The 26,292-nt window shown below is 41.7% G+C and overlaps 1 protein-coding gene across 1 annotated transcript in view; it reads left to right on the top strand.

Moving 5' to 3' along the window:
* Nucleotides 1-26,292, top strand: part of NCKAP5 (NCK associated protein 5) — an 894,518-nt gene that overhangs the window by 820,012 nt on the left and 48,214 nt on the right. The window contains exons 16-18 of the mRNA XM_080799084.1: nt 16,733-17,047; nt 19,872-20,008; nt 23,071-23,203. Coding sequence (XP_080655210.1) covers nt 16,733-17,047; nt 19,872-20,008; nt 23,071-23,203 — 585 coding nt within the window. The remainder of the gene's footprint in view (nt 1-16,732; nt 17,048-19,871; nt 20,009-23,070; nt 23,204-26,292) is intronic.

Here is a 26,292-nt window from a genome sequence, read left to right as displayed (position 1 = left end):
TCTAGTTGAAACAATGCCCTGTGTAGCTAAGCAGATATTTGAGGGGTTTTTTGGTCATTGTTTTATTTTTTTCATCTTATTTCTCTCATCTTTTTAAGGAAAAAAAAAAAAAAAAGACCATGTTTATGACACTCTTGCATTAAAAGCCCCAAGGCCAGAACCTTCTCTTTGGATATGTTACAGAGAATGAATACAGCTGGTGAGAGCCAGAGGCCTGGGGGTATGGTTTGATAGTGTGTTGATGGTAGGTGTGGAAAAAGAATTTGAAAATGACAGTCTTTTTGAACATGATGTTATTTAGAAGTGAGGTTGAAGAGAGAAAAGAGAAAAAAGTTTATATCACACTAAATAGGTTTTAAGGTTTATCAGACTATGTATTTATTTTAAATGATAACCTATAAAGCCTCATTGGAAAGGAAGTCCTGGGGAAAAAAACAAAAAAACAAAAACAGTACCTCCCTACTTGGTTATTAATGGCTTACTGGATTCCATAATGGGGTGGTTATCGAATTAGAAAAAAAAAAAAAAAAGATGATAAATACCAGAAGCTCCAAGCTTGAAGATAAATATCTTCTCAGCAATATCTTGGAATTTAGTCTGAAGAGAAAGAGCGGTACGGTCACAGTAGTTGTCCAAGCAGCAGAAAGAGCTGTTGACGTGGAGTGAGAAGACATGACTTTGAATCCTGGCTGCCTTATGTGTCCGTATTTCCTGAAAGACACAGGCTGCCTATTTGTGTTCTCATCTGTAAAGGGGAGATTACCATTGAGGCATAGGGTTGCTGTAAGATTCAATTGAAATAGTGATTAAGAAAAAATACAGCAGACATTATGGTTGGCTTCCCAATATTCATTTCCACATCAAGGGTACGATGTTATTAGGACACTTATGGTAATTTTCCCTGCAAGCAATTGGCCCAGGAAGCTAGGCTCTAGGCCAGTCAGTGAATGGCCGTCCCCAAGTGGCATGGATTGGTCTAGGAATAAGCTTGTGACCTCATCTGGCTAATTTTCAGGGGACAGAGTGGTTGCAGATACAAGAGAAATCACACGAAGAGCCAGCCTCTCTTTCCCTCTAATCTCGGGAGCATACAGCTGGTGAATATGGCGCTAACAGAGACAGCTCCTACAGACATGACGCCAAAGCTGACACACAGGATATGCAGAGTGTGGCTCTGCCAAGCTGCAGGGGAGGGGATACAGAGGCTCTAGATCAAGGCAGCCCTGAAGCCTGCTCTTTATAATCCTTACTGTGTAATGTGTGGCTTCCCACCCGAAGCATCCTTATTGGTTCAGAGTGCTGGCAAACTGAGGACAGAAGACAGTATGAGAATATGTAGCCATCAGCCCTGCAAGCTTTGTAGTTTGTATAGGCTTTTCTCCAAATCTTGGACCTCCTACTTGTAGCTATATGACCAAGGGCAACTTTATTTACTTTCTTAAATCTCCATTTCCTTGTATGTAAAGTGTATCCACTGCATATTTTATCATGGTCTGATGCAAGTAGAGCATTTACCCTGTGGTAAGCATACAGCAAATGTTGTTATGCTACACAGAAAGATGAAGTATGATGAAGGTCAAATGCATTTCCACAGGGCATGTCCATTTGGTGGCTCTGGTTCCTGTTTAAGACCCTCTTTGCAGAAGAGAGTTGGGCACATAGCCAGAGAATCCAGGGGTCTGTGCAACACTCCCCAAGCTAGAAAAGTACTGGCCTGTAGAGTCCCTGGCAGGCTCGTTGATACTGGGGATCTCCACCCCGACTGGGAGGCAGGTTAATGAGCCTGAGCTTTCGAGTCAGACTGGCACTATCAGGTGACTCTGTCTCCTCAGAGCTTTACTTTCCTCCTCTGTTAAATGGGGATAATAGTCGCTACTAGCTGGGATAGTTGAAAAGGATGAAGGAGAAAACAAAGCCCCTTGTGTGCTGCCTGATCTGGGATTAAGGAATAGCTCCAGTGGTGCTCCCTGGGGACTCCTAAAGACTCTTCCTTCCCAGCATTATGTTCAGATTCCTCTAAGGAAAATTCGAGGTTATACCTGGGGAAAGCCCACTTCCTCTGTTCAGCCATATCCCATCAGGATTGCACTTTTGGATTTCAGTAAATCTTTTTTGGCCCGCTGGGTATATAATATTTAGAATCTAGTATACTGTAGTGTAATTTACATACAACAAAATATACTCTTTCTAAGTATACTGTTCCATGAGTTTTGATTAATGTATATAGTTATTTAGCCACTACCACAATCAAGACAGAACGTCTTCTGGATTCCTGGCTGGCTCAGTCAGAAAACCATGCGACTGTTGATCTCAGGGTCATGAGTTCGAGCCCCATGATGACTATAGTGATTACTTACTTACATAAATAAATAAATAAATAAATAAATAAATAAATACATTTTTTAAAAAAGATATAGAACATTTTCATCACCCCAGAATATTCTTTTATGCTCCTTTATGTGAAATCACTCATACCACTAGTCCCAGACAATCACTGATTTGTTTCTATCACTATAGGTTTGCCTTTGCTAGAATTTAATGTAAGTGGAATCAATTCATACAGTATTTGGAGCTTGCCTCTTTTAATTAGTGTAAATTCTTTTGAGAAACATCCACATTATATAAGTTCTGTTTTTGTTTGTTTGTTTGTTTTTGTTGTTACCAATTGGTATTTCATTGTATAAATATACCATAATCTCTTTCTCTGTTCACTAGCCAGTGAACATTTTAGTCATTTCTAATTTGAGCTATTATGCACAAAGCTGGTCTTAATATTTGTGTGGAGTCTTTAGGTGGACATATGTACTCTTTTCTCTTGGGCAAGGGTGTTATTGCTGGATCACATGATGAGTGTATGTTTAACTTCACAAGAAACTACCAAACTGTTTTCCAAAGTAGTTTTACCATTCTGTGATCCTATGACCAATGTAAGAGAGTTCATCAGCATTTATTATTGTGGGTCTTTTCAGTTTTAGCCATATTTATGGGAGTGTGGTGATATCTCCCTGTGATTTTAATTTGCATCCCCCTAATGACTGATGATATTGAACATCCTTTCCTATGCTTATCTAATATCTACATATCTTCTTTGGTGACACAAGCATTCAAAATTTTGCTCAATTTTGTACTGCACTTTTTGTTTTGTTATTATTGAGTTATAAGAGTTATTTTTATTATTTTTATTATATTATATATTAATCTATTATATTAATTATATAATGCATAATAAATAATATATTGTTATATTGTCATTTATATTTATTATTATTATTTTTTAAGATGTTACTTATTTATCTGACAAAGAGAGACACAGCAAGAGAGGGAACACAAGCAGGGAGCAGCAGAGAGAGAGGGAGAAGCAGGCTTCCCGTCAAGCAGGGAGCCCAATGTGGGGCTCAATCCCAGGACCCTGGGATCATGACCTGAGCCAAAGGCAGATGCTTAATGACTGAGCCACCCAGGCACCCCTATATTTATTATTATTATTAGATATACATTTGTTGTTTTCTTACAGCTTGTTGTTTGCCTTCTAATTTTCTTTTAGTGCCATTGAAGAGGAAGGTTTGTTTTTTTTTTTTAATTTTAATCATCTGAGGTATCTTTTTTTGTGTATGGTTTTTGCTTTTGAGCTCTATTTAAGAAACTGTTACTTAATCAAAGGTCACAGAGATAATCTCTGTTTTCTTGTAGACTTTTTACAATTTTAGTTCTTATGTTTAAGTCGGTGCATTAGTTATTGTATACAGTGTGAAGAAAGGGGTGAGGTCTATAATTCTCCTTAGGAATATTCAGTGTTTCTAGTACCTTTTATACAAACATTATTAAATGTTAAATTAAATTAAATTACCTTGTCATTTTTGACAAGTGACAATGTATGTATGAGTCTATTTCTGGAATGTCTGTTCTCTTCCACAAACTATATGCAAATCCTCATCCAATATCCTCATCCAATATCACATTCTCTTAATTATTATATAGCCAAGTGCAATTTAGGCAGTATCAGTCCTGATATTGTTTCACTTTTTAAAAAATATCTGCACTTCCCAAATACTTGTAGAATCAGTTTGTCAATGTCTGTAAGAAAGACTGGTAGTGTTTTGATTAGGATTGCCTGGAATCTATAAGTCAACTTGGAGAAAATGGAATAATATTGAATCTTCTGATCCATGAATATATATAAAGTAGGTTTCTCATAGACAGCGATTAATTGCTTTTTTTTACTCAAATCTGACAAACTCAGACTACTAAGTGGCATGTTTAAGCCATTTACATTTAGTGTAATTATCTAAATAGTTGGGTTTAAAATCTACCATCTTAATATGTAACTTTCTACTTGTCCCCTCTGTACTTCATATTTTTGCCTTTTTTTCCCTGCCTTTTGAATTATTTTTTATGATTCCCCTTTATCTCCACTTGCAGAGTATTAGCTGTACTCCTTAGTGATTGATTTAATGTTAAATATAGTCTAATTGCCTCTTTAGCATTATCTATCTTAAATAATGTATCACAGATTACTTTCATATAACCTCTCCCATCCTTTATGCTATTGTTGTATTTTATGTCTACATATGTTAGAAAGCTTGCAGTATGCCCTTGCTTTTGCTTTGGTTATTTATCTTTTAAAAAGATTAAAAAATAGAAATATATTTTATATTACAACCTATATTTACCACTTCTGGTACTCTTTATATCCAATGTCTACCTGATATCCATTTTTTATCTGCCTGCAAAAATACACTTAATATTTCTTACACTAAAACTCCTCTGGGAATAAGTTCTCTCAGCTCTTTTTTTTTTTTTTTAAGATTTATTTATTTATTTGAGAGAGAAAAAGAGCATGAGCAGAGGAGGGGCAGAGAGTGAGAAACAGAATCCTCAAGTAGACTCCCCACTGAATGAGAAGCCTGTTGCCAAGCTTGGTCTCAGGACGCTGAAAGCATGACATAAGCTGGGATCAATAGTTGGCCACTTAACCAACTGAGCCACCTATGCACCCCTCTGCTCTTGTTGGTTTTAAAAGTATTTCTTTTTTCTTTGATTTTTAAAATAATTGAGAAGTTGATTAATTGAAATTAATTTTATAAGGTTCATAGGTGTTTTGTTTTTTTTTTCCCACTCAACACTTTAAAGATATTTATCTACTAATTTCTGGATTATGTAGTGCCTGACATAAAGTCTGCTGTCAGTTTTATCATTGCTGTTCTATAAAGTATATTTATTCTCAGTTGCTTTTAAGATTTGTTTTTATCATTCATGGTCAGCAACTTAATTATGATGTGCCTTGGTGAGTCTTCTCCATGTTGGTCCTAGTTGGAATTCAATGATTCTCTTAGAATTGGGGTTATGGTTTTTATAAAATATGGTACATTTTTGGTTATTCTGTCATGTAATTTTTCTTCTCTTTTTTTCATTCTGGAAGCTCCAGTTACACATACTATTTCATATTGATTCCAAGGTCACTAATGCTCTGTTTATTCCTTTAAGTCTTTTTTCTCTATATACTTTATTTTGGATCATTTATATCCTTATGTCTTCAGATTCACTATTTTTTCCTGCTATATCTGACATCTCTGCTGACCTGTTATCTGATATCACTGCTAATCTGTTCTTACTCCTATGTAGTGTACTTTTTCTATTTAAATAGGTTTTTTTTCTGTCTATAATTTTAAGTTGGGTATTTTTATTATTCTAATATTTCTTAATGGAGTTTCAATTTTATTTTCTATCTTTGTACATATTTATAATATCTACAGTATTTTTTTTAAAGATTTTGTTTATTTGAGAGAGAGAGCGAGATTGAGAGAGAACATGAACTGGGGGAGAAGCAGATGGAGAGGGAGAGGCAGACTCCCTGCTGAGCAGGGAGCCCGACATGGGACTCAGTCCCAGGACCCTGAGATCATGACCTGAGCCAAAGGCTCAGACTGAGCCTCCTATCTACAGTATTTTAAGGTTCTTTTTTATAATTTTATTATCTCTCATTTCTTCTTCTGTTTCTATTGACTGGTTTTTCTCCTGAAGATGGATCATATTTTCCTGATTTTTGCATGCCTAGTTCTTTTTGAACAGAGATTATAAATTTTATGTTGTTGAGTGCTGGATTTCAGTATTCCTATAAAAATTTTTAAACTTTGTTCTGGGGTGCTTTTAAAGTATATACAGATTAGTTTTATTTGTCAAAGCTTACTTTTAAGTTTTGTTCTGACAAGTCCAGGGAAGCCTTTATTCTAGGTATAACTTAACCTCCTTACTGAGGTTTGACCTTTCTTAGAACTCTACCTTATAGTTCATGTTTTAGAAAGCCTAGCCTCCCTGAATGGTAGAAACAAACTATTTTTAGCCTATGTGACCTCAAGAAATTATTTAACTTAGTCCTTCATAGTAATTATTTCTCAGACACCATTAATTTTACCCCATGCATGTTCAGATTAGTATATAGCCAAAAACCATAAGTACACCTCTGCTATTATCTTTTCTTTCCAGTATACAGCCCTGCAAATTCTAGCAACCTTAATACCTGTCCTACCCCACCCCACAAACACACATGCATGTATTTATCTCTTCAATTCAATAGGCTCTGCAGGCTCTGTGTTCCTTCTCTGTGTTGCAGTCTAGGAACTGCCATCAGAAGGGTGGCTGGCGAAATTGTAGGGCTCATCTCATTTGTTTCCCATGATCCTGAGGTCAAGTCCTATGCTGCCTACTGTCTAATACCTGAAAACAGTGCTCAACAGCATAGGTATATTCCTGTTGCTGTTAATCCTTAATGGACAGAAGCAAAAATCTCTCTGTATTTTTACCTATAACCATATCCACTGCTCTGTTGGATTTCATTACTTCTTTATTATCTTCCTGTAAAGACAACCATGGAATATTGGTGAATGGAGAGTAGCAGCTGAATTGGAAAGATAGGCTCACATCAACTTCAGCCTCCTCTTCACTCACATTTCAACTGCAGTCCCATAAAAGAAAAATAAATGATCCTTAGATATTCACTTAAAATAGATTACCTAATAATAATTAAAATTCTGAACCAAGCAAGTAAGGCATGTTAGAGTGACTATTAAAATTAAGAAAAAAAAAAAAAGTTTAGGAATATGAAGACTTGGGCTTTCTTCCTTTCTGCATGTAATTTAAAAAATCATTGAGAATGATTAAATATAGAGAGAAATGGAGAAAAACACCTATGAACTTTAAATTTTTATCTTTCTGTAGGCTTTCATTAAATATCTATTACTACAGTAACATGCACAAAATAAAATAATTTGTAATTTTAGAGCATGTAAAAATTTAATATAAAAAAGTTAGGGTAATAATATGTATGATGTATTATAAACATCCCTAATAAATTTTTATCTGTTCCTAAATTGACACATCTGAAGCTCCCCATGCTTCTCTGTTTTTATACACTTCTTGCCAAATCAGGGTGTTTTGAATCTCTTCCTGCAGCACCTTACCCCCAATTTATTTTCTTTCCCCCTTTCCCTCAGGTGCTTTATCAAAGCTGATGTTATCCAGGCAGGTGAAATGGAGAGAAGAGGCAGTAGTCCATATGATCCAGAAAGCCTGATATGGAGTAGAAAAGCTTTAGAGAGACAAAATTACTCGTAATAGCTATTTATGTCTATCAGATTCACCAGATAATTGTTTAACTTTTCACTCCTTTTGGCAGGACAGATAGAGATGGAGTGGATGCATGAGAGAAGATAGATCATTGAATAGATACAAGGATAACCTTTGGGGACAGACATGCTGTACTTTCTCTAAGGGGAAATAATGATTTACTAATTTGGGAATGTAATCTGAGAATGTTGTAAGTCTGTGAACAGAGGAGAATCAGTAAACATCATTTGTTTAGATCTTTAACATGCCTTTCATAAACACCAGCCCAAAGTATTTGAAAAGAAGGTGCAAACAGATAGCTAAATGATAATTAGATTGGGAGGAAAAAGTTGAGAATAGAGTAATTTTGTCATGGATAGAGAATGAGCAAGGATAGGAGGAAACAAGGCAGAGAGATAAATTGACATTTCTTCACATAGAAAAATGGTGATCATAGATCAGGCTGGAACCATTGTGATTCAACATTTTTATGGTACTCTAGGAAGTTTTGTTAATGAGAGTACAATGTTGTATTTTGTCTTGTTGTTTAAGTTAGAAAAATATCAAAGTAAATAGGACAAGATGACATATGGATAGGAAAGTAGTCAAGGGGTAGTCATTGCTTTGTGGGGAGTTGGGAGGGATCCGTGTGTATGCTCATCATCAAGGACTTTGATCTAAAGTGACAACTCCCAAAATAGGATATAGGAGTCTGGGATCCAACTCTGTTCCTGGATCAGCTGACCAATTCAGACAAGTGCTGGCTGTTAAACCATACTGGCCTCATGAGTCTACTCTTCCGTATCACAGTAAACACTGCCTGCAAGTCTGGGCACTGTTTTACAGGACAAGCATAGTAACATAGCATGACATGAAGGAGTTATGTGAGGATCTCAAGATTTTTCAGTCCTGAGGGATAAGAGAATAGAGATCATTATTAACATTTGTAAAATCGTGATGTGTTCAGAAAGTTGCATAATGTATCCCAAAATTCTAGACCAAGAGCCATCGTCAGCCTTAGAAGTTGTTTCAGAATGTTTCAGCATTGACAGGAAGAAACACAACTTACAGCAAACTTTCCCCTCTCGGGGATTTTACCAGCTGGATATGTAAATAAATTCACAAAGTATTTCTATGACTTCGTGGTCTACGTGGGCATTTGACACACATTTCTCACCTTTTCCAGTTTATATCCTTAAATCACATCGCAGCACAGTATTTTATGTGACGCTAGTGTTAGATGGAGAGTGTTTGTTCACCAGATACCAACCCTGCCTAAGGTGGCACATCTTTTATATTGGTTTAAGTAACTTGTCCTTCATCTTTACAAAGGAAATTCATGGTCTGGTTTTTCCCTTTAATTTTGTGTCATGTTAATTCCCTATGATTTTCACATATTCATTCTGTGTGTGGCAGTGCTCCAGACCCCCAATATCCAGATCTTCCTTTATATCAAAGAAAGCACAGAGGACTGGAAAACAAATTTACATTCTTCTCTACACTTTTCAAGTCTCAGAAAGCTTAAATCCACTTGGAATTCAAAGGCTGAGTATTCTCATGCATTCCAAAGCCATCAAATTGAATTTACTCTTCCAGAAGGTCATCTTAATGCCACAGCCAAAGGTACCCAGTAGTTGTGAATAAATAGCCAACATAGTCATTTTTGACTGCCTTGAGAAAGCCACGGGATAGACTTAGAATGTATAACCTACGTGTAATTGATGTGGCTTTGGCAACAGGCTTGTTTTTTTTAGCTTGTTTCAGCCGTACAGATGAAGAGAAGGATGTGCAAATAAAGAGATCTGTTCTCCCATCTGTGGTTTAAGTTCCTGGTGCCAATAACACACGTAGCTAAAAGATGTTTAAGAACCTGGAGAGAAGTCATACAAAGACTTATTTACATGACCACTTGCATTAGAAGAAAGCGTGCTACTTAATAATACGGCACGGCTACTAAGCACCCATTCAAACACCCTTTCTGGCCGGTGTTTGGGTCCTCCTTGCATTTTTTGGCTGAAACTTGTAGATGTGTTGAAAATGCTCAAAATTAAAAAAAAAAGTTTGGAGTTTAAAATTTTCTCTTTTCCTAGGATTTATTAGTGTTGAAGAGGAAAAAAATAATCTGTGATTACTAAATAGTTTGTTTGAACCTGTAAGAGCCAGCAGATCATGGCACAGGAATGAGTACAACTTTTTAGAATAGATGAGCTATACCTTTGCTAACTGAAAATTGTGGCTTACTAATTTGCACATGTTGCCTGAGAATGTAGTAAGTCTGTGAGCAAAGGAACACCAGTCCACATCATTCATTTAGGCTTTTTAAAAAGCTTCTCAGGGTGCCAGCTCCAAAATGGATTTCTTGAGAGAACGGACTCCACCTTTTCTATGCATGAGGCAGCTTGCCACCAACTCCAAGTACTTGGCTCCGTATTCACAACTGCTTATTGATGTTGACAATCAGCTCACCTCCAAAGAAATGGTTGCCAAAAGGTAATTGCTTAGGAAATAACCACAAGAGCGTTGTTCAGTAAAACAGACCCGGGTGCTGCAGTAGAATACTAACCGTGCCGGTGGACATTTGGTTTACGTTGGTTTCCATGCCAGTGTATGTTAGGGGCCTTCACCTTTCCCTGACGACCACTTGTGAAAACTTATGGAGCCTCTGCTTTGTCACGAGCACTGTGCCAGGCTCACTACAAAGGAGCTGTCATTGCGCACGCTTGGGCTATTTTTCGAACCCTGTTGTCATACAGCTAGCAGGTAGCCGCACGGGTCTTCAAGCCTTGTCTTTCTGGCTCCGACGGCTGTTTTTTCACTTCCTTCTTCTGAATACTCAGAGTAACTTGGAACTCAAGTCAGGTGTTCTCAAGCCTCTCCTATCCAATAATCTCTTTGGACAAATACATTAACCCTACCAGGAGTCTGGGTTTACAAATTCAAGCGATCATGGATTTGCGCAATAGGCTCTGTGAGAAAAAGTTTGAGACACACAGAAGAAAAGGCTGAGGGGAAAATAAGCAGCATTTTGCAAACACTCAAAGATCATTGCTAATTCAGATTCCACCAGCATGGAAATGTGTATTAACTGAAACAGTACTGGAAATAACCTTTTCCCTTTGCAGCTATTTTTAAAGATAACAGTACTGTGTGAAGAAATAATATAAAACAAGTTTGGAACAATCCACTTGAGAGAAAAAATTGTTTTAAAAGAGAGAAACTCACTGCTTTGTGTAAACCCATGTAAGATGTTACCAAATAACCTCATCTACTCACTACAGATGGTCCCCGGGAACTGGACTCTGTAAGAGCTTAGTTCTTCTACTACTATGGGCACTGATGCTCAGTGGGGATGCCAGCACTCAGCACGACATAACGACATTGAGAATCCCTGAGGGTGAGGGCCAGGGTGATGGTGCCACTCTGGCTGCTGCTGCTGCTGCTTCTGTTGTTGCTGCTGCTGCTGCTGCTGCTGCTTCTTCTACTTCTTCTTCTAGACCTGAGACCTTCTGGCCAGTGATGCTTTGCAGGAAGAGGCAGGGCAGGGAGAATGAGAAAGACACCAAAGCCCCATTCTAGGAGCTGTCCTCGTCTTGGTCACAGACCCTTGCTCTAAGGGCTTGGAAGTATTAAGAAATTGGCCTTTAAAATATTCAATAATTCTGAATGATCTTATCCCTCTAGCTATCTGAATTAATGAAGTCTGACCGTCTGTGAAAAATAGCTCTACAGAAGAAGGAAGTCAGCTATTTTCTTTTGTTGCCAGAGTCAGAACAAAAGGCAGCAGACTGGGGTTTCAAAAGGAAAGCGTCATATTCACTTTAATTTCAGGAAGCATTTTCTAAAGACTAGAGCTGTTTTTTCTCGACCTGTGCTTTTCATTACACATGGTGAGAACCGACTATGTGTCAGGCACTGTGCTGAGCCCTGGTGATGGAGAGTAAATCAGTTACTCAATCAGCCCAGAGTTATTATCAGCTCTCTCAGCACATAATCACTGTATTGTTGAAAAAAAGACAATATAGAATCAGGAATGGACTTATATGAGAATGTTGAGGAGATAAATAAAATCCATTCTGCCCCCAGGATGCCTACAATCTAATAACATTTGGTTAGAGAATTGTGCTATTTTCTGAATGATAGCCATGTGCCTGTTCCAGGCATCATACTATGTTTATTAGGTGCTGTGTTTCTAGTCCTTAAAGCACCCCCATGATGAAAGCTATATGATCTAATTTTCAGATGAGGTAACTAAAAGCACCTGCCAGGATTCCTGGTGCAGGGAGCATAAGGTGCTAATTTTCGTTGGTGAACTGAGTGAGGATTTTATACTCTGCACCCTAAGTTAAGAGTAGACATATCCCCATTGGAAATGTTTCTCCAGAACTCCTTCCTCCACCATCCCATGCAGAACCTCACCCTTTTTAGCTACTCACCCCACACCTGGGCTGCTCGTCTCCCTCTTAGGCACAGTAACTCCAAGCTTCGATGCCAGACAATATTCCTAATCCAAACACTCTGAGATTTTCCCCAAAAAAGGGGGCCTAGAAATTTCTGTATCAGCTGCTAAGAGACCATAAAGATGTCCATCTCTTTGCCTGCTGGAGATCTGGAAAGTGATGCATTTGAGGTTTGAGTAAAAGATCTTGAGTCCATCCCGCAAGTAAGAGATTCCCTGCCATTCTGTTGCTGATGCCCTGAATGGATCCCAGGGGTGCTGAGATGCGGAGCCATCAGCTCTCAAGTAGCCAGTATTTTCCTCAGTGAGCTATATATTTTCTATGTGTGCCATGACTTTAAGAGGTCTGGGAAGCACCACTCTGAGTCATCCCATGAAACGTCTAAGGCTTGTCGATGCCAATAAGTGAGAGAACTTAACCTTGAGAGAGTGTGAGAGAGAGAGAGAAGGCAAATGGGACAATGAGAAGTAGGTGGGAGGGCTGACCAGGGTCAGAGATGTGATCGATGACCTTGGAAGAATGAAACCTGCTGGTCCATCCAGAGACCCAACCCTTGAACTCATTAGAAAGGCCCTGTTGGCAGCTGTTCTCACACCCACAAACGTGAACTTACACTTGTCAAGATCAAAACTGTCAGCTCATTCGAGATGCAAGGTCAGCTTGCTACTTTGAACTCTGTTCCTATCACAGCCATTTAATTACTTTGTGGATTCTTATAATTCTCCGAGGGGGAGGGGGAAAGCTGGCTTCCAAAGTTCAGTACCTAACATTTTTTTCAGGTTACAGTATTTTTACGAACTGTGAGAAACTTACAGCACCTTAAAGAAACTACATAAAGAAGGTGTCAGCATTTTCAATATAAACTCCATTTCCAAAGGTTTATGCATTCTGGAGAAATTTGCCGGAGGGTGAAACTTGGCATATGGGGCCCGAGTCCCGGACTGTCTACATCTCATTTCATAGGTACTTACAAATGAGTTCTTCAAATTCACTACATTTGGCACCTGTAATTTTTATAAATAAAAAATGACTTTAATAGCAGGTGGTTTGTGAGTTTAGTGTCAAAGCACACAGTTCTCAGAGAATCTGAGAACTCAGGAATACCAGAAGTCCTGTTTTACAGATTCTGGTATGATAATATTAGAAAAGGAAAGGAGAGAAGGAAAATAATTTAAGGGGACAGAAACTGAAAAATGTTGGTATTTTCAGAAGGGTATCCCGTACCTAGCCTGCCTTCCTCATTTTTCCTACCCCAGACCTCTCCTTGCCCTGTTCCCTGCCTTGCTTCATAGACTAAGCCAGCCCATACGGGGCTTTGGGGCTGGGGCTTTTTCCCCAGAAAAATCACTGAAAAGGCAGCCAAGGATCTCTTTTTTTTTTTTTTTAATTTTATTTATTTATTTGACAGCCCACAAGTAGGCAGAGAGAGGGGGGAAGGCAGGCTTCCTGCTGAGCAGAGAGCCCGACGTGGGCCTCGATCCCAGGACACTGGGATCATGACCCAAGCCGAAAGCAGAGACCTTAACCCACTGAGCCACCCAGACGCCCCTCATTCTGCTTTTTTAAGTCTTCATTGGAGGGAACTGGATTCAGTGCTCTCCGACCCATCAAATACTTGGAGGGGGCACGTTCTTAGGCAAAGCCAGAAAAACTGTCCTTGGAGGCAATGCCTATTGCCTAGTCCAGAGAGCTGCAATTAATGCCAGAGAAACCTTGGCACGGACGTCTATGGATACAACTGAAGAAGGCAGAGGGAAGCATTACTGAGCAATCATGGTCCTCAGAAAACATGCCCATCAGGATGTGCAGGCATCCCGCATGGGGCAGCAGCCATGTGAATACAGGGAAAGTTAAGAGTAGACTCACACCTTGGGATGGGGAACGTGGGAGCCAGCTGGAATTCAGGAGTCTGCTCTGATACCAGAGGAGAAGCTGAGCACCTTGCCTAGGAGCAGCAGGTGGGGTGGGGTGGGGGAGGGGGGATCCTGTGAGCTTTGTGCTCACAACGTGGCCTCAGTGGCTAGTAACTGAGTGGAGCCCACTTCTGGATTTATCTGTACTTTGGGGAAGAAGGATCAGGATAGCTTGATGGTTGAAAGCGGATCTTTGTAGTTACACCTGACTGGATTCAAATTCAAGCTCTTTCTCTATAGCACACGACCTTGGGCAAGTTACTTAACCCTTTGGGGCTAGGATTCCTCACTTGTGGATGGTGATGATAGTTCTTACCTTATAAGGTCACGAAAGTGATGACATGATGCCAAAAAGGAGCGAGGTCCTAATGGCTGCAGTAAGCAGGCAAACTTAATGATTCGTGTCCACAAAAGGGAAAGATCTCCCGTGTCTCATCCTGCCGAGCATGCTTTAGGTCGGGGCTATGCAATCCTGAAGGGGCTGGGAGTAAGTTACCATGGGAGGCAGTCCGGGGCACGCGGGGACTAACACAGCTCAGCTGTTACAGCCTGTGAGTCCGCTGCCCGTTGCCTAGCCCTGGGTCGGTTCTGAGGAAGACCCGCTTGCTTGAGTGAAACCGAAGAAGTTCAGCGTCTTCGAATTGCTCCAAGTACAACACATGGACATGCTAACTGTGAGGGTTTTTTATTTCTAGGCAAAAAGGAAGGAAAGACCTTGAGTTCTGAATAGCAGGGTCTTCCCTTTCGAACTCATCTGGCAATGCCTCCCCAGGCAAACAGCTGCTCCTTTCTCAAAAAGGCCCTTCTGTAACAATCAGGCCCCCTTCACTGAGGAGGAAATGAATAGAGAAGACAATGAACAATCTTTGAAGCTGGTTGAGAGTAAAGCTGGCCAGGTGGAGGCCTTGAAATGAATGGGGCTAAGGCTTCGCCCTCCTGATTGTGAAAAAGAAAAGCCCGCCCCCGGCTGTCGCCATATGAATCTGTGCTCTGGCAGTCCCTGACCAGTGTCTGAGGTCCCATGGTGTATGAGGCTGCTCAGTGAGAGAGGGTATCTTCATCTTCCCAATAAACACCTCTTTGAAAACAGAAGCTTCTTCTTTGATAGGGAGTTTTTCTCCCGAGTGCCTCCAAAACCAGCCCAAACCTACTAAAACCTGTAACAGGTCTATCCACAGCCCTACCCCCCCACCCTCCCCCCTTTTTTTTACCTTAGTGTTAGGAAATTCCCAGAATTGTACTATTCACTTGCAGCAAAGAGATTTTGAGGAAGAGGGTAGGGAATGGACAGGTTCTGGAATTCTGATACTAATTGCCCAATGGGATTGTGTACCAAATGGGATTGTGTAAAGAAGGCACTTATGGATAAACTATCCACCTACCAGGTACCAGCTAATATCTGATAAATAAGTTAAACATTTTGCATATGTCACTCTTCATTATTTAACTCTTTCAGCTATCTTTCACAGGATGTTCCGTAGCATTCTAAATTCTAGAGATTGGATGGCGAACAGATTTGTATCCTCACAGCTGCCTCAAGGAATCTGAGAGCTCCAGAGCTTAAGAATCCTGTGTCAGGGTCCGTACAGTAGTTATTGGCAGTTCCCACTTTGGAAGATGTTCCATAAAAGCACCACTAAAATGTTAGCCGTCGAGCCTCTCGAAACAAAGAGTATGCCATATTCTGTTATATCTGCCACCATGCCCAATAGGGTACTAAGTGTTACTTAGTCTTAGAACTGTAAGATGCTGATACAAACTTTTTTAAGGATGTTTTATTCTAGGATTATCATATGAACAGGAGACTTTGGGAGTGATGAGCAGAACTAGGAAGTTGTCTCATTGGCTTGGATCAACCATTTCAGAAAATCAGGAAGTTGTCTCATCAGCTTGGATCAACCATTTCAGAAATCAAATACGGAATAATTTTTGCCAATATTGTATTTCTGCCTGTATATAAAATTTCTTAAAGATGAGACACATCAGAAAATGTTACACACATGCAGTGAAATCAACTTGATTCATTTTAGGGAATAATAGTTTCAGGGATCTCTGGGAGTGACAAGAAATCCAACAGGTACTGATGGGTTATGTCACTGGGTGAAGTAAGGGGGAAAAACAGGCAGTGGCTCTGTAGTCTTCTCAATAAACTGACTTCAAATGGCAGTTGGGTCAGATGAAGCCCACGTGATACAGTGGTAATATCATAGGTAAGGTACCTTTTGGAATGACCTTTAGAGCATATGCACTACTTGCCCTCACAGTTAAATTGAGAGGCCAGACACTTAGTTAACTGTCAGGTGGATGATAATTCATGTAGGAGATGCATAATTACCTTTGTTAGGACATCACTTCAATGTGTTATGTGTGCTCATTACTCATCGTATTTTGGTTAATAAATTTCACCTAATTTGTTGAAGTCATATGATTTCCAATTGAAATAAAGGTGACCAAAAATAATTTTTGGTCTCTAATGATTTTTTTTTTCTGTGATAACTCTAGTGAGCCATCCAGGGTATAAGTACATGTGAGTCTTAATGCCAGTAATGGCTGACTGTCTTCCCTCATATTATGTGAAGGGAATATTTCTATGTTCAACTAAATGTCGGCGTGATGCCACTCACTTCAAACTTACTACTCCATTAGAAGTATTTCTTCCTTTTAGATATCCCCCTTCCTCCAGATCAGAGACTAATGCTCACGATCATTTTATCCTTTTATGTGAGCCTTCTCTAATCCTCACTATGTTATTCTGTCTAGAATCCAACTGCTTGATGAGGACGCTGGACAGTGGGATTGGAACCTTCCCACTCCCAGACTCGGGAAATCGCTCCACGGGGCGGTACCTGTGCCACCCAGACTTCCCAGAGGACACCGAGCCCATCCTGTCTCTCCAGCCAGCACTCTGTGCCGCTTCTTCCATCAGAGCTCAGACCCTTGAACGAGAAGTGCCTTCCTCTGCAGACAGCCAGGCCTCTGCAGATAATGCCATTGTTCATTCCACATCCGACCCCATCATGACCGCCAGGGCCATACGGCCTCTTGAGAGTCGCCTCCCCAAACCAGCTTCCTCAGGTAAACCGCCTTCGACCTTCCAAATCAGATTGTTTCCACACCAAAATAATGCACTTGCTGACAAAAAATGGAAAACAGGCAGCAGGAAAGGTTTCCACCAGGAGGTCAGTCAGTGACCTCTACCCAATGGGAATGTGGGTGCGTGAAAATCTCTGTAGGTCCTCAAACAAAAAGTAAAAAGACACGTGTTAAACATTATGGGTTCTTAGTATTACAGCACGGGATATACACACATGGAAAGGAAACAAGCACCTAAGCATAGGTATATGGAAATTTAAACTGATGGGGGAAAAAAAAAAAAAAACACCCACACAACATACACGTAGGATTTTCTCTTTTAAAACCTAACTCTGAATATAGACCAGTTTAGGCCTGAGACATAAATTTAGCTTTATTGTTATTTGCCCTCTAACCAGAAATGTATGTCTTCTGACATATTCCTGTCCTGCTCAAATATATTTATAATTGATCTATAAAAAACTTAGTTTGATATATCAGGGGTAGATTGTGCATTAAATGCAATAGAGTGGAATGAGCCTCCCCGCTGAGAGGCACCCCACCCCCCTTCATCACGGTCAATTGAAACAAGCTTCCGTGATTCAAGATGGGACCAGGCTAAGGGTCAGAGTTTTTTCATTGTTCCCTCAGGATTAAAAATATTTATTGCAGTGCAGAATGACGCTAAATAATTTTTAACTTGCATGGCTTACGTTGCATTTATGACATGCATAAGCATCTGAACTAGAACTCTAAAGACTCTCTTTTATGATTTGATGACTAGAAAAGAGCCACAAGTAGAAATTATCCTGTCGGCTTTTGAGAAATTAGAAAAGAAGACTTTTAATTAAATATCTTCGAATAAATGTGATTGAGCTATTCTCACGGCTGAGTTCTTCATACAACAATACCAACTACCATGAATGTCTCATCACAAACTTCGGCTCATTCCGAGCCAAGGCTACATTTCAGAGGGCTGCAATGCATATTATTTTTTAAATAAACGCATTGTTAATTAATGACATAGCCTCTAGAGATTCAGGGGCGAAATCTTAGTTATAGATTATGTGCTCCATGCTTGAATAGTCACATGTGTGACCTCAATTCAGCGGCGGGCTGCCGAGTAGACTTCATGATTAAACACTGTCATTATAACAAATTGAATAGAAACCACAAGCCTTGAATTGCTTCATAAGAAGGGGATTGGAAGGAGATTGTTCTGATCTTGCTGCTAATACTCACCGTGATGGTTTTTGGAGGTTTGTGTCTTAATTAAATTGTCATGAAGGGTTGTAAAAAAAAAGAAGAAGAAGAAGAAGAGAAGAAGAAAAAAAAGTATACGCAGAGAGTGAGGTTAACAGAACCACAGGGTATTTCTGGGGTCCCCACCCCGCAGCTGCCTGTCTACCAAATGATAGCGTCACTGAGGTCCAGACGCGGGCCGGCCTTTCCAAGGCTGCTCTTTTCTCTGTGGCCGTGGGCGACTCACTTGAAAAATCAGGGAATGGAGGACTGGCTGGAACAAAAGGAAAGTGAGGTTATTCCCGCCAAGAGGAGTCCCTTCCTGTCTCGTGCATGCCTTTCACCTGGTTTTTCACTTTCCCGCATAATGGAAAATAGAAGTGACTGTACAAGTCTCACAGTGCTGACGAAAATACAGTGACTTCGCTTCTCCTCAGGAGCAAAATGCTGTGGAGAGGCCGCCTCACAGCACGTCCTGTTGGTAATTACTGAGGATGGAGGATAATAACAGCGGTTCTCCTTTCGGGCCTGAGGAGAGAATTCACTCTGCAGGTTAATCTACTATTAAGGGTAATGGGGGAACTTTCTTCAATCATTCCGTGCTAATGACACCCTCGCTACTCAAAGTGGGATGCATAGGCTAGCAGCATCAGGATCGCCCCCAGAGCTTTCCGGAAATGCGGAATCTCAGACCGCACTCTAGACCTCCTCATTCAGACACTGCAATTTAACGAAAGCTCAGCTGAAGTGTAGGCACATAAAAGCTTGAGAGTTCTGCCCCAGAGGTCTTTAAGAGCAGAGTTGCCCAGGGCACATTCCGAGAGCACTGGGAATGACCATCATGGGTATTCTAGGAAAATAAGGGTTCCCTGCCCAAGTATGTTTGAGAAGGGCTGCTGCTGCTGCTGCTTCATCATCGTCGTCGTCGTCGTCGTCGTCGTCGTCGTCGTCTTCTTCTTCTTCTTCTTTCCCTTTATTGTCAGAAGTTAAGCTCAAAAGAAGCATGGGGGAAAGGTCTGCTTTTGAAATCAGACAACCTAACATTCTCAGAATATACTTATACTCTAAATATGAATCCTTTAAAAAAAAAAAAGATCTGGAAAAGACTTTTCTCTCTAAATTTATAGTAGTATCTTCAATATAGGGCATATTATTTAGGGCTTCTAATTCAAGTCGTTTCTTTGGACATCATGACAATTTTTCAGTAGTGGAATGGAGGCTCTGAGAAGTGCTCCCAAAAGGAAACCTGTTTATTATTTGATGATCAACACTATTTGAGGAGGAATGGGTGTTTCTCAAAGGGTTTGCCCACTGACCCTTTCGTAACGTGAAAAGTCTGTCAGCGTTTTGTGGAAAAGTTTGCCTTCAGCTCTCCAAGATGGACATCCTTGATAGATACCCCTAGCTATGCAGTGTGGATGTTTTGGTTAACACAGACTTACAGGAGACAGAATGTTGAGATACCCAGCTCTGACTGTATTTGGACCTTTTTTATTAATGCTGAATGTCTCCCTCACTTCCCTCCCTAAACTTGTAAAGAGTTGAAGGAAGCGGATTGTGATTTCATGTATATTTTCTCATTTAGGAAAAATCAGTTCCCAAAAGCAGAATGAAGCAGAGCCAAGGCCTCAGACCTGCTCGTCATTTGAATATACTGAAAACACCCTTACAAGCGAGCAGCTTCCAGACTGGGGGGGTGAAGGCCCCACGGCTGAGACCCAGGTAAGGGAGTGGGGCGGGCTGATGGGAGGGCACCCTCCTCTTGTTGCCCTGATGGTGAAAAATGACTTCCTTAAACCCTTTAACGACAGATTCAGGTTTTGGATCAAATTTGTCATTGGCTCAGTGAATAAAAACTAAGGCCCAAGTCTCACCTTCTTCCTTGCATTGTTAAGGAACACCATGGGCTGTTGGGAGGAGTTGAAATGCTTCCACAGATCTGCCCCGAGGTTCTTGAGGCATGGAAGCTCTGCCCAGATTAGATGTTACACAATGGGCACTCACTTTCCCAAGCCATGAGAGCACCATTGAGAATGATATAATGACACTTTTTCATGATCTTACCCTTACTTTAACCTTTACCTCGTTCCTATGAGACGGGTAAAGAAGGTATAATTATACCCCAGAGTAGTCAAATGACTTGCCAGTGCAATGAGACCTGTGTCTCTTCAGCCTCTACCATTTCTGCTGGGAGATCTTCCTCCACCCTGAGATGGCACACATAGGCCTCCTGACGTGTGATTGGACCTAGGAAGTTGCTCACAGCTCAGGGTTATTTCTATCGCCCCTCAGGGTTACTTGGTATTCCCTTCTGTGCTTCCTCCTCTTTACCCCTTCCAGCTGGTTACCTGGGCCATATTCACCCTGTTCACTCTATCTCAGCTTGCCCTGGGTGGTCCCCCTTCAGGCTCTTTGTTGGTACCCGGCAGTGAGAAGGGTGGGAAGGAGAACATACGGATCGATTACCAGAGCTTCCCCGCCCTTCCTTAACTCTTCTCACTCCTGCTGCCTTTGTCTCTTCCAGTCCTGGCATTAGGAGCCCCCATTGCTCTTTCCACTAGAGTTTCTTTCAACTATGATGAAAAATACCCAGATCAGCCCACATCTTGGGTCCCCGACAACCAGTGGGGCTGAACCTTCTTTCAGCCTTTAGCACCTCAGTATGGGGTCATGGACAAGTAGGGAAAGAAATTCTCGGGGCCCATAGCCTCAATTTATAGCAGTGAACACAACTCCAGAGAGATGCTGGACCATATTCAGGGTCCCTACTCAGGAGTCCAGACTCGAACTTGGCCCTCCCCCTCAGACTAAAATTCCATGTCTGACACTCAGAACGGCAGGCTCTTCAAGGCTGGATCCTAGGAGGCAAAAGAGTAAAACAGTGTAGTCTATCATGCTTTAGCTTAGACAAAAAGTGTTAAAGCAGTGGTTCCCAAACATGAGTGGGCATCAGAAGCAGTGGTTCCCAAACATGAGTGGGCATCAGAACCACACGGAGGGCTCCACATCCATTCATGCCTTGTCCGACTTGGTACTGATGAGTTGAAGTCCAAATATTTCTAACAAATTCCCAGGTGATGCCGATGCTGCTGGGCCATGGGAAATACTTTGAGAAGCCCTGTTCTAAGAACTCTGTGCTCACTTTGGGAACCAGAGAGTTGAGAAAACCCTAAAGACACCCAGAGTCAGTGGGGAAAATTGTTCAAAAACAACAGGTAGTGACAATGGCAAAGGGGTTCAGGCAAATCCAAGAAAGTAAAAATAATAATAATAACAAAAACAATAGCAACAACTGAATGTGGGCCAGGTGAGAGCCTTCCTGCTACATGTGATGGCAGGACACTCCTCACCCAACATATCTGCCTAGCAGCACAGACACCTCTCCGGGGTTCTTTCCCTCATCACCCTGCCCAGTTCTGCCCACTGGAAAGTTCACTCTGATTTGAGAGAGTCACCGCTGTGAATTGGAACTTAGAAGCCTGCTTTGCTGACTGCCAGGGGGAGAAAGTTAGAAGCAAGAGTTAGCTTACAATTCTAGCACCCAGCACAGGGCCCGGTTCCATTAGGGTTTATTGAATGGAGGGATGAAGAGATTCATCTCATCCTACTTCAGAAAGTATTACTGGGGCCGTACTAGAACTCTAAGACGTGGGGCTCCCCTAGCACCCATCATGGAGACTTGTCATCCTTCATGGACATCATCCTTGCTGGACTATCAGTATCCCACATATTGAACCCCGTACCCCCAGAGCATCTCCCTCCTCCTAGCAGAGAATAGGCACTCGATAAACATCTGTTGAATGGGTGAATGAATGAGTCAATGAAGAAAGGAACAAAGGAATGAATAGCTGCTTGTACTTACAACTCCAGATGATGGGATTTACATCCTAAAGTGTGTTTTTATTATTTCCAACCAAATGACACCCTCCCAAACAGACTTTAGAAACTTTAAAAGACTTGAACTGTCTGGGATGGGTGGGGAATGACAGGTTCTAACAGGGCAAACTGCAGACCTAAAAGACATTCTTTTATAATTCTATACACAGAACTGCAACCCTAGATCTAGTATTCTGATTCTGTGCACAAAGGGAGATACTGTTTATACAGCATCGACCACCTCAGCAATTCCTGACAGGGCCTTATCGCCACACCAGTGACGACTGGAGGGTCAGGCTGTATGTACCTGTGAGCAAGAGGGAAGACTGAGTCCTTCAACCCGTGAACTTCCAGTGGATGTAAGGCGTATATAGGGTTAGCAATAGCGTACTTTCCTAAAGGCTCCTGTCCTTTCAAGGGATAGAAGGAAATCATAAATTAGGCTAGCATTCATTCTTTTGTTCTCAAGGTTGATTTTTTTCCCATACCCTCTGATACTTGAAAGCCAGTGATGAGATCAGTTAAGCAAATAAGCCATTAGGCTTGGAACAGCAGCTCATAATAGGCACTTGAGAAAAATAAGACCCCATAAAGAAGTAAGTGTACAAAATGCAGAGCGGGTAGCTGTGAGGACTTCCCTGGGCCTGGGACTACAACAGAGTGGTCAATGGCTTCATTATCGCAGCCCTGCTCCTGCAGCTCCAGTGAGTGAGTGGACTGGGCCAGTGCCACGTGAGGCAGACAGACAGGAAAAGCAGAGCTGTTCTTGCGGGTGGGGCAGTGGAATGGAATTCTGCGCACACGGCGACCGCGTCACAACCCATCTGAACCGTGTCCCATCCTCGCAGGATCTTCTGCCGCATTCGACTTGCGTGAATAATCTTAACGGTCTCGTATTACTTATTTAGGACAAGGTACCCAGAATGTGTGCGTACTCTGCCAGTGCTGGCAGTGCTAGTGACAGTGACCTGGACTATGGAGATAATGGTTTTGGAGCTGGAAGGGGCAAGTTAGTGAAAGCAATGAAGAGCGCCACCCAAGGTAACTTGCGGGAGCACGGGGACTTCCGGGGCTCCTCTCTCTCCCGGAAGCCGCTGATTGCGCCTTTCGATGTACTCTGCTTCCGCCCCTACCCGTGATTTTACATCTTAGCCCCACATCTCTCCTGAGATCTAATTTTCTGGTATGTTCAGAAGATTGTCTATGTGCATCAATTTGTTTTCTGGTATAATCTTCATGACATTTCAGTGCAGTCTGTAAGGATTTTATTTCCAAATCTGGCATCTCCCAAAAAGTCTCCAATTGAGTTATCTGAGTAATGAAGGAACGACTAGAAAGATAACTTTGTTCTTAATTACATCCTCTGGCAAGTTAAATCGTCCAGTGAGCCATGGATGGAGTCTTCCAGGCTTTTTGCTAATATCGTGCTGTGTAGCTCTGCACCTGTGAGCCAGGCTGTTATGAACAGGTCTGTTTATGAAGTTCAAACTCGCTCACTGTATTTTCTTTTTGAATCAGAATTGGCAGCAGAAGAACTATCATTCCAAGGCATTTAAAAATGTGTATATTCAGATGGCTTTTCCTTACAGCTATAGGAGGACAGATGAACCCCTAATTCAGAGTGGCATCTGGGGTCCACTTTCCTTCTTATTTACACTGGATTGTCAGAAATATTTCAGTGATGCAGTGAAGAATCATTTTGTTCATGCTCATCAGCTTTTTTTCAAGTACTAATTTAGCAATTATATGATGAAAACATGATTTTGTTGTTTGTTTGTTTGTTTTTTAAACAAGACTGATAAATTGGGAAATCCTAGCAACCATGTGTGTTTACAGTTTTCCGAGAGTCTTGGCATTGACACATATGAGGGTAAGAATAGTCATTAGCCCGAGCCGCCACCTTATTCCTTGCTTCCCACAAGTTATCAGAGAAACAGGACCAATGGTAAAATCATACATAGGCTTACCAAGAAAAAAGTGATAAATACCCCTGGCTTTGCAATTAGGTTGGTGTCTGCATTGGCTATCTGTCTGGTTGTGGCAAAGAAGGTGGAAAGGGAGGTCTTAATCACAGGACCGCCCAGTGAAGACACCTAGAGACTGTTGGTCCAGTTCTTCCCTTGAACTTATTGTGGGTCCACAGTGACTAGTTTCACCTCATTAACCTTCAACTGCTCCATCCAAGAATGATTTCCAGGGCTCTTTCCAGCTCTAAAACCCCATTTATTTATTGAACAAATATTTATGGCAAGCCTCCTCTGGGCCAGTTTTCCAGCAGTGAGTAACTAGACAAAATTCCCTGCTGGAGAGTAAACAACAGATATGATTAACCAGTAAATGCCTATCATTTGTTGAAAAGAGATGAGTGCTATGGAGGAAACAAAGTGTAGAGGGGTAGGGTACATAGGGGAGGGCAGGACTGCTGGTGAGAGGGGCAGGGTTAGCATTTTAAAAAGCCGTCTGAACAAGTCTCACTGAGAAGGTGGTGTTTGAGATCGGAAGGAGGAAAGGAGGAGAGGGAATGAACCAGGAGGCTCTCTGGGGCAGAGGGAAGAGCCAATGCGGAAGCCTGGAGGCAGGGGCAGCAGGAGGTCAGTGTGGCTATCCCCAGAGCAGTTTGGAAGGGGAAGGGTGGATGAGGTCACACAAGTAAAAGGAACTAGAGCTCATAAGGGTTTGCTTGCCATTCTGAGAACTTTGCTAGACATGCATGGGAGCCTTTGGATGACTTTGAGCAAAGCAGCAGCATAACCTAAGATGTTCCCAAAGGATTTCTCTGGCTACCAGCTGGTGAAGGATGAAGGAGCAACATCATCTCAGGGGCTATTAGTCACTCAGGCAAGAGATGTTTAGTGGCTGGGGCAGGGTGGTCTTGGTGAAAGGAGTGAGCGCCACTGGCCAGTACCAGAGCCACAAGACACGCATGACTCATAAGCACTTGAACTGTGAGTAGTATGGCAAGGAGCAGAATTTTTAGGTTTTTAGATTTAATTTTTGCTGTTTTCTTAAGAGCTCTCACCACATGAGGCATATACAACACAGAGTGAGAATGGTCTGATTCCAGATCTAACTAAAAAGACAACACAATTATTAATAGATTAGAGGGTGGGAGTAAAGGAAATAGCAGGGTCTAGGATGGCTTCGATGTTCGGGTCCTGGAAGGGACAACTCTCTGCTGACTGAAATGGGGAAGGCTGAGGTTGGAGCTGGGTAGGGTTGGGGAGGGGGGAGTGGGGGGGGGGAATCTTGCACATTCTCCGTGCTAGCCGCCTGTGGAGCAGGTGGAGATGTTGAGTAGGCATGTGCTGTGGGCCTCTGGAGCTCAGCAGATCGGGTCTGGTCTGGAAATGTAACTTTGAGTGTCTGCATATACAGGGTCCAGATGAGGTCAGGAGGGGAGGGAGTGTTGCTAGAGGGAGAATCCCATCCTCCCAAGTTTACAGGTCAGGGAGAAAAGAGGGAGACTATGCAGGAGGAAAGCCAGGGGAGCGTGGTGTCTTAGGAGGTAGGTGAAGAAAGATGTCAGGAGTGAAGGGGGAATTCCATGATTCCATATGTGGCTCATGACTCAAAAGAGGGATAAAATCTTCATCTTCAGTTGTCTGTCTCTACCTCTGGCAGGGAGTTTCCAGTGAGGGGTGGAAGGAAGGAAGTGGGAGAGGGGAGGAGGGATGGTCCAATGGCAATTTGAAAGCATCTTAAAAAAGGAAATAAGACAAATTGTGCCAATGAACAAGTGCTGGAGTATGAAAAACTTACCTTAGGGTTCACATTTTTTTAAAAAGATTTTATTTATTTATCTGACAGAGAGAGTGAGAGAGCACAAGCAGGGGGAGCAGTAGAAGGAGAGAGAGAAGCAGGCTCCTGGCCAAACAGGGAGCCCGATGGAGGGCTCCATCCCAGGACTCTGGGACCATGACCCGAGCCAAAAGCAGATGCTTAACCATCTGAGCCACCCAGGCGCCCCTAGAGTTCACATTTTAACATTGCTTTGTTTAAATGAGTCCTGCAAAAACAATCAGGAATAAACATTAGGGGACAGCTAGGGAACCTGGTAAAGAGTGAACTTGTTCCTTTAACTTTTCTTTCTGCCCTTTTGGCAAATGGCAGTGAATCTTAGCCTGGGTAGT

This window comes from Martes martes, assembly GCF_963455335.1.
Source record: "Martes martes genome assembly, chromosome: 3".
NCBI lineage: Eukaryota > Metazoa > Chordata > Mammalia > Carnivora > Mustelidae > Martes > Martes martes.
Note: the sequence above shows the minus strand (reverse complement) of the source record. Positions and strands in the feature narration are given on the sequence as shown.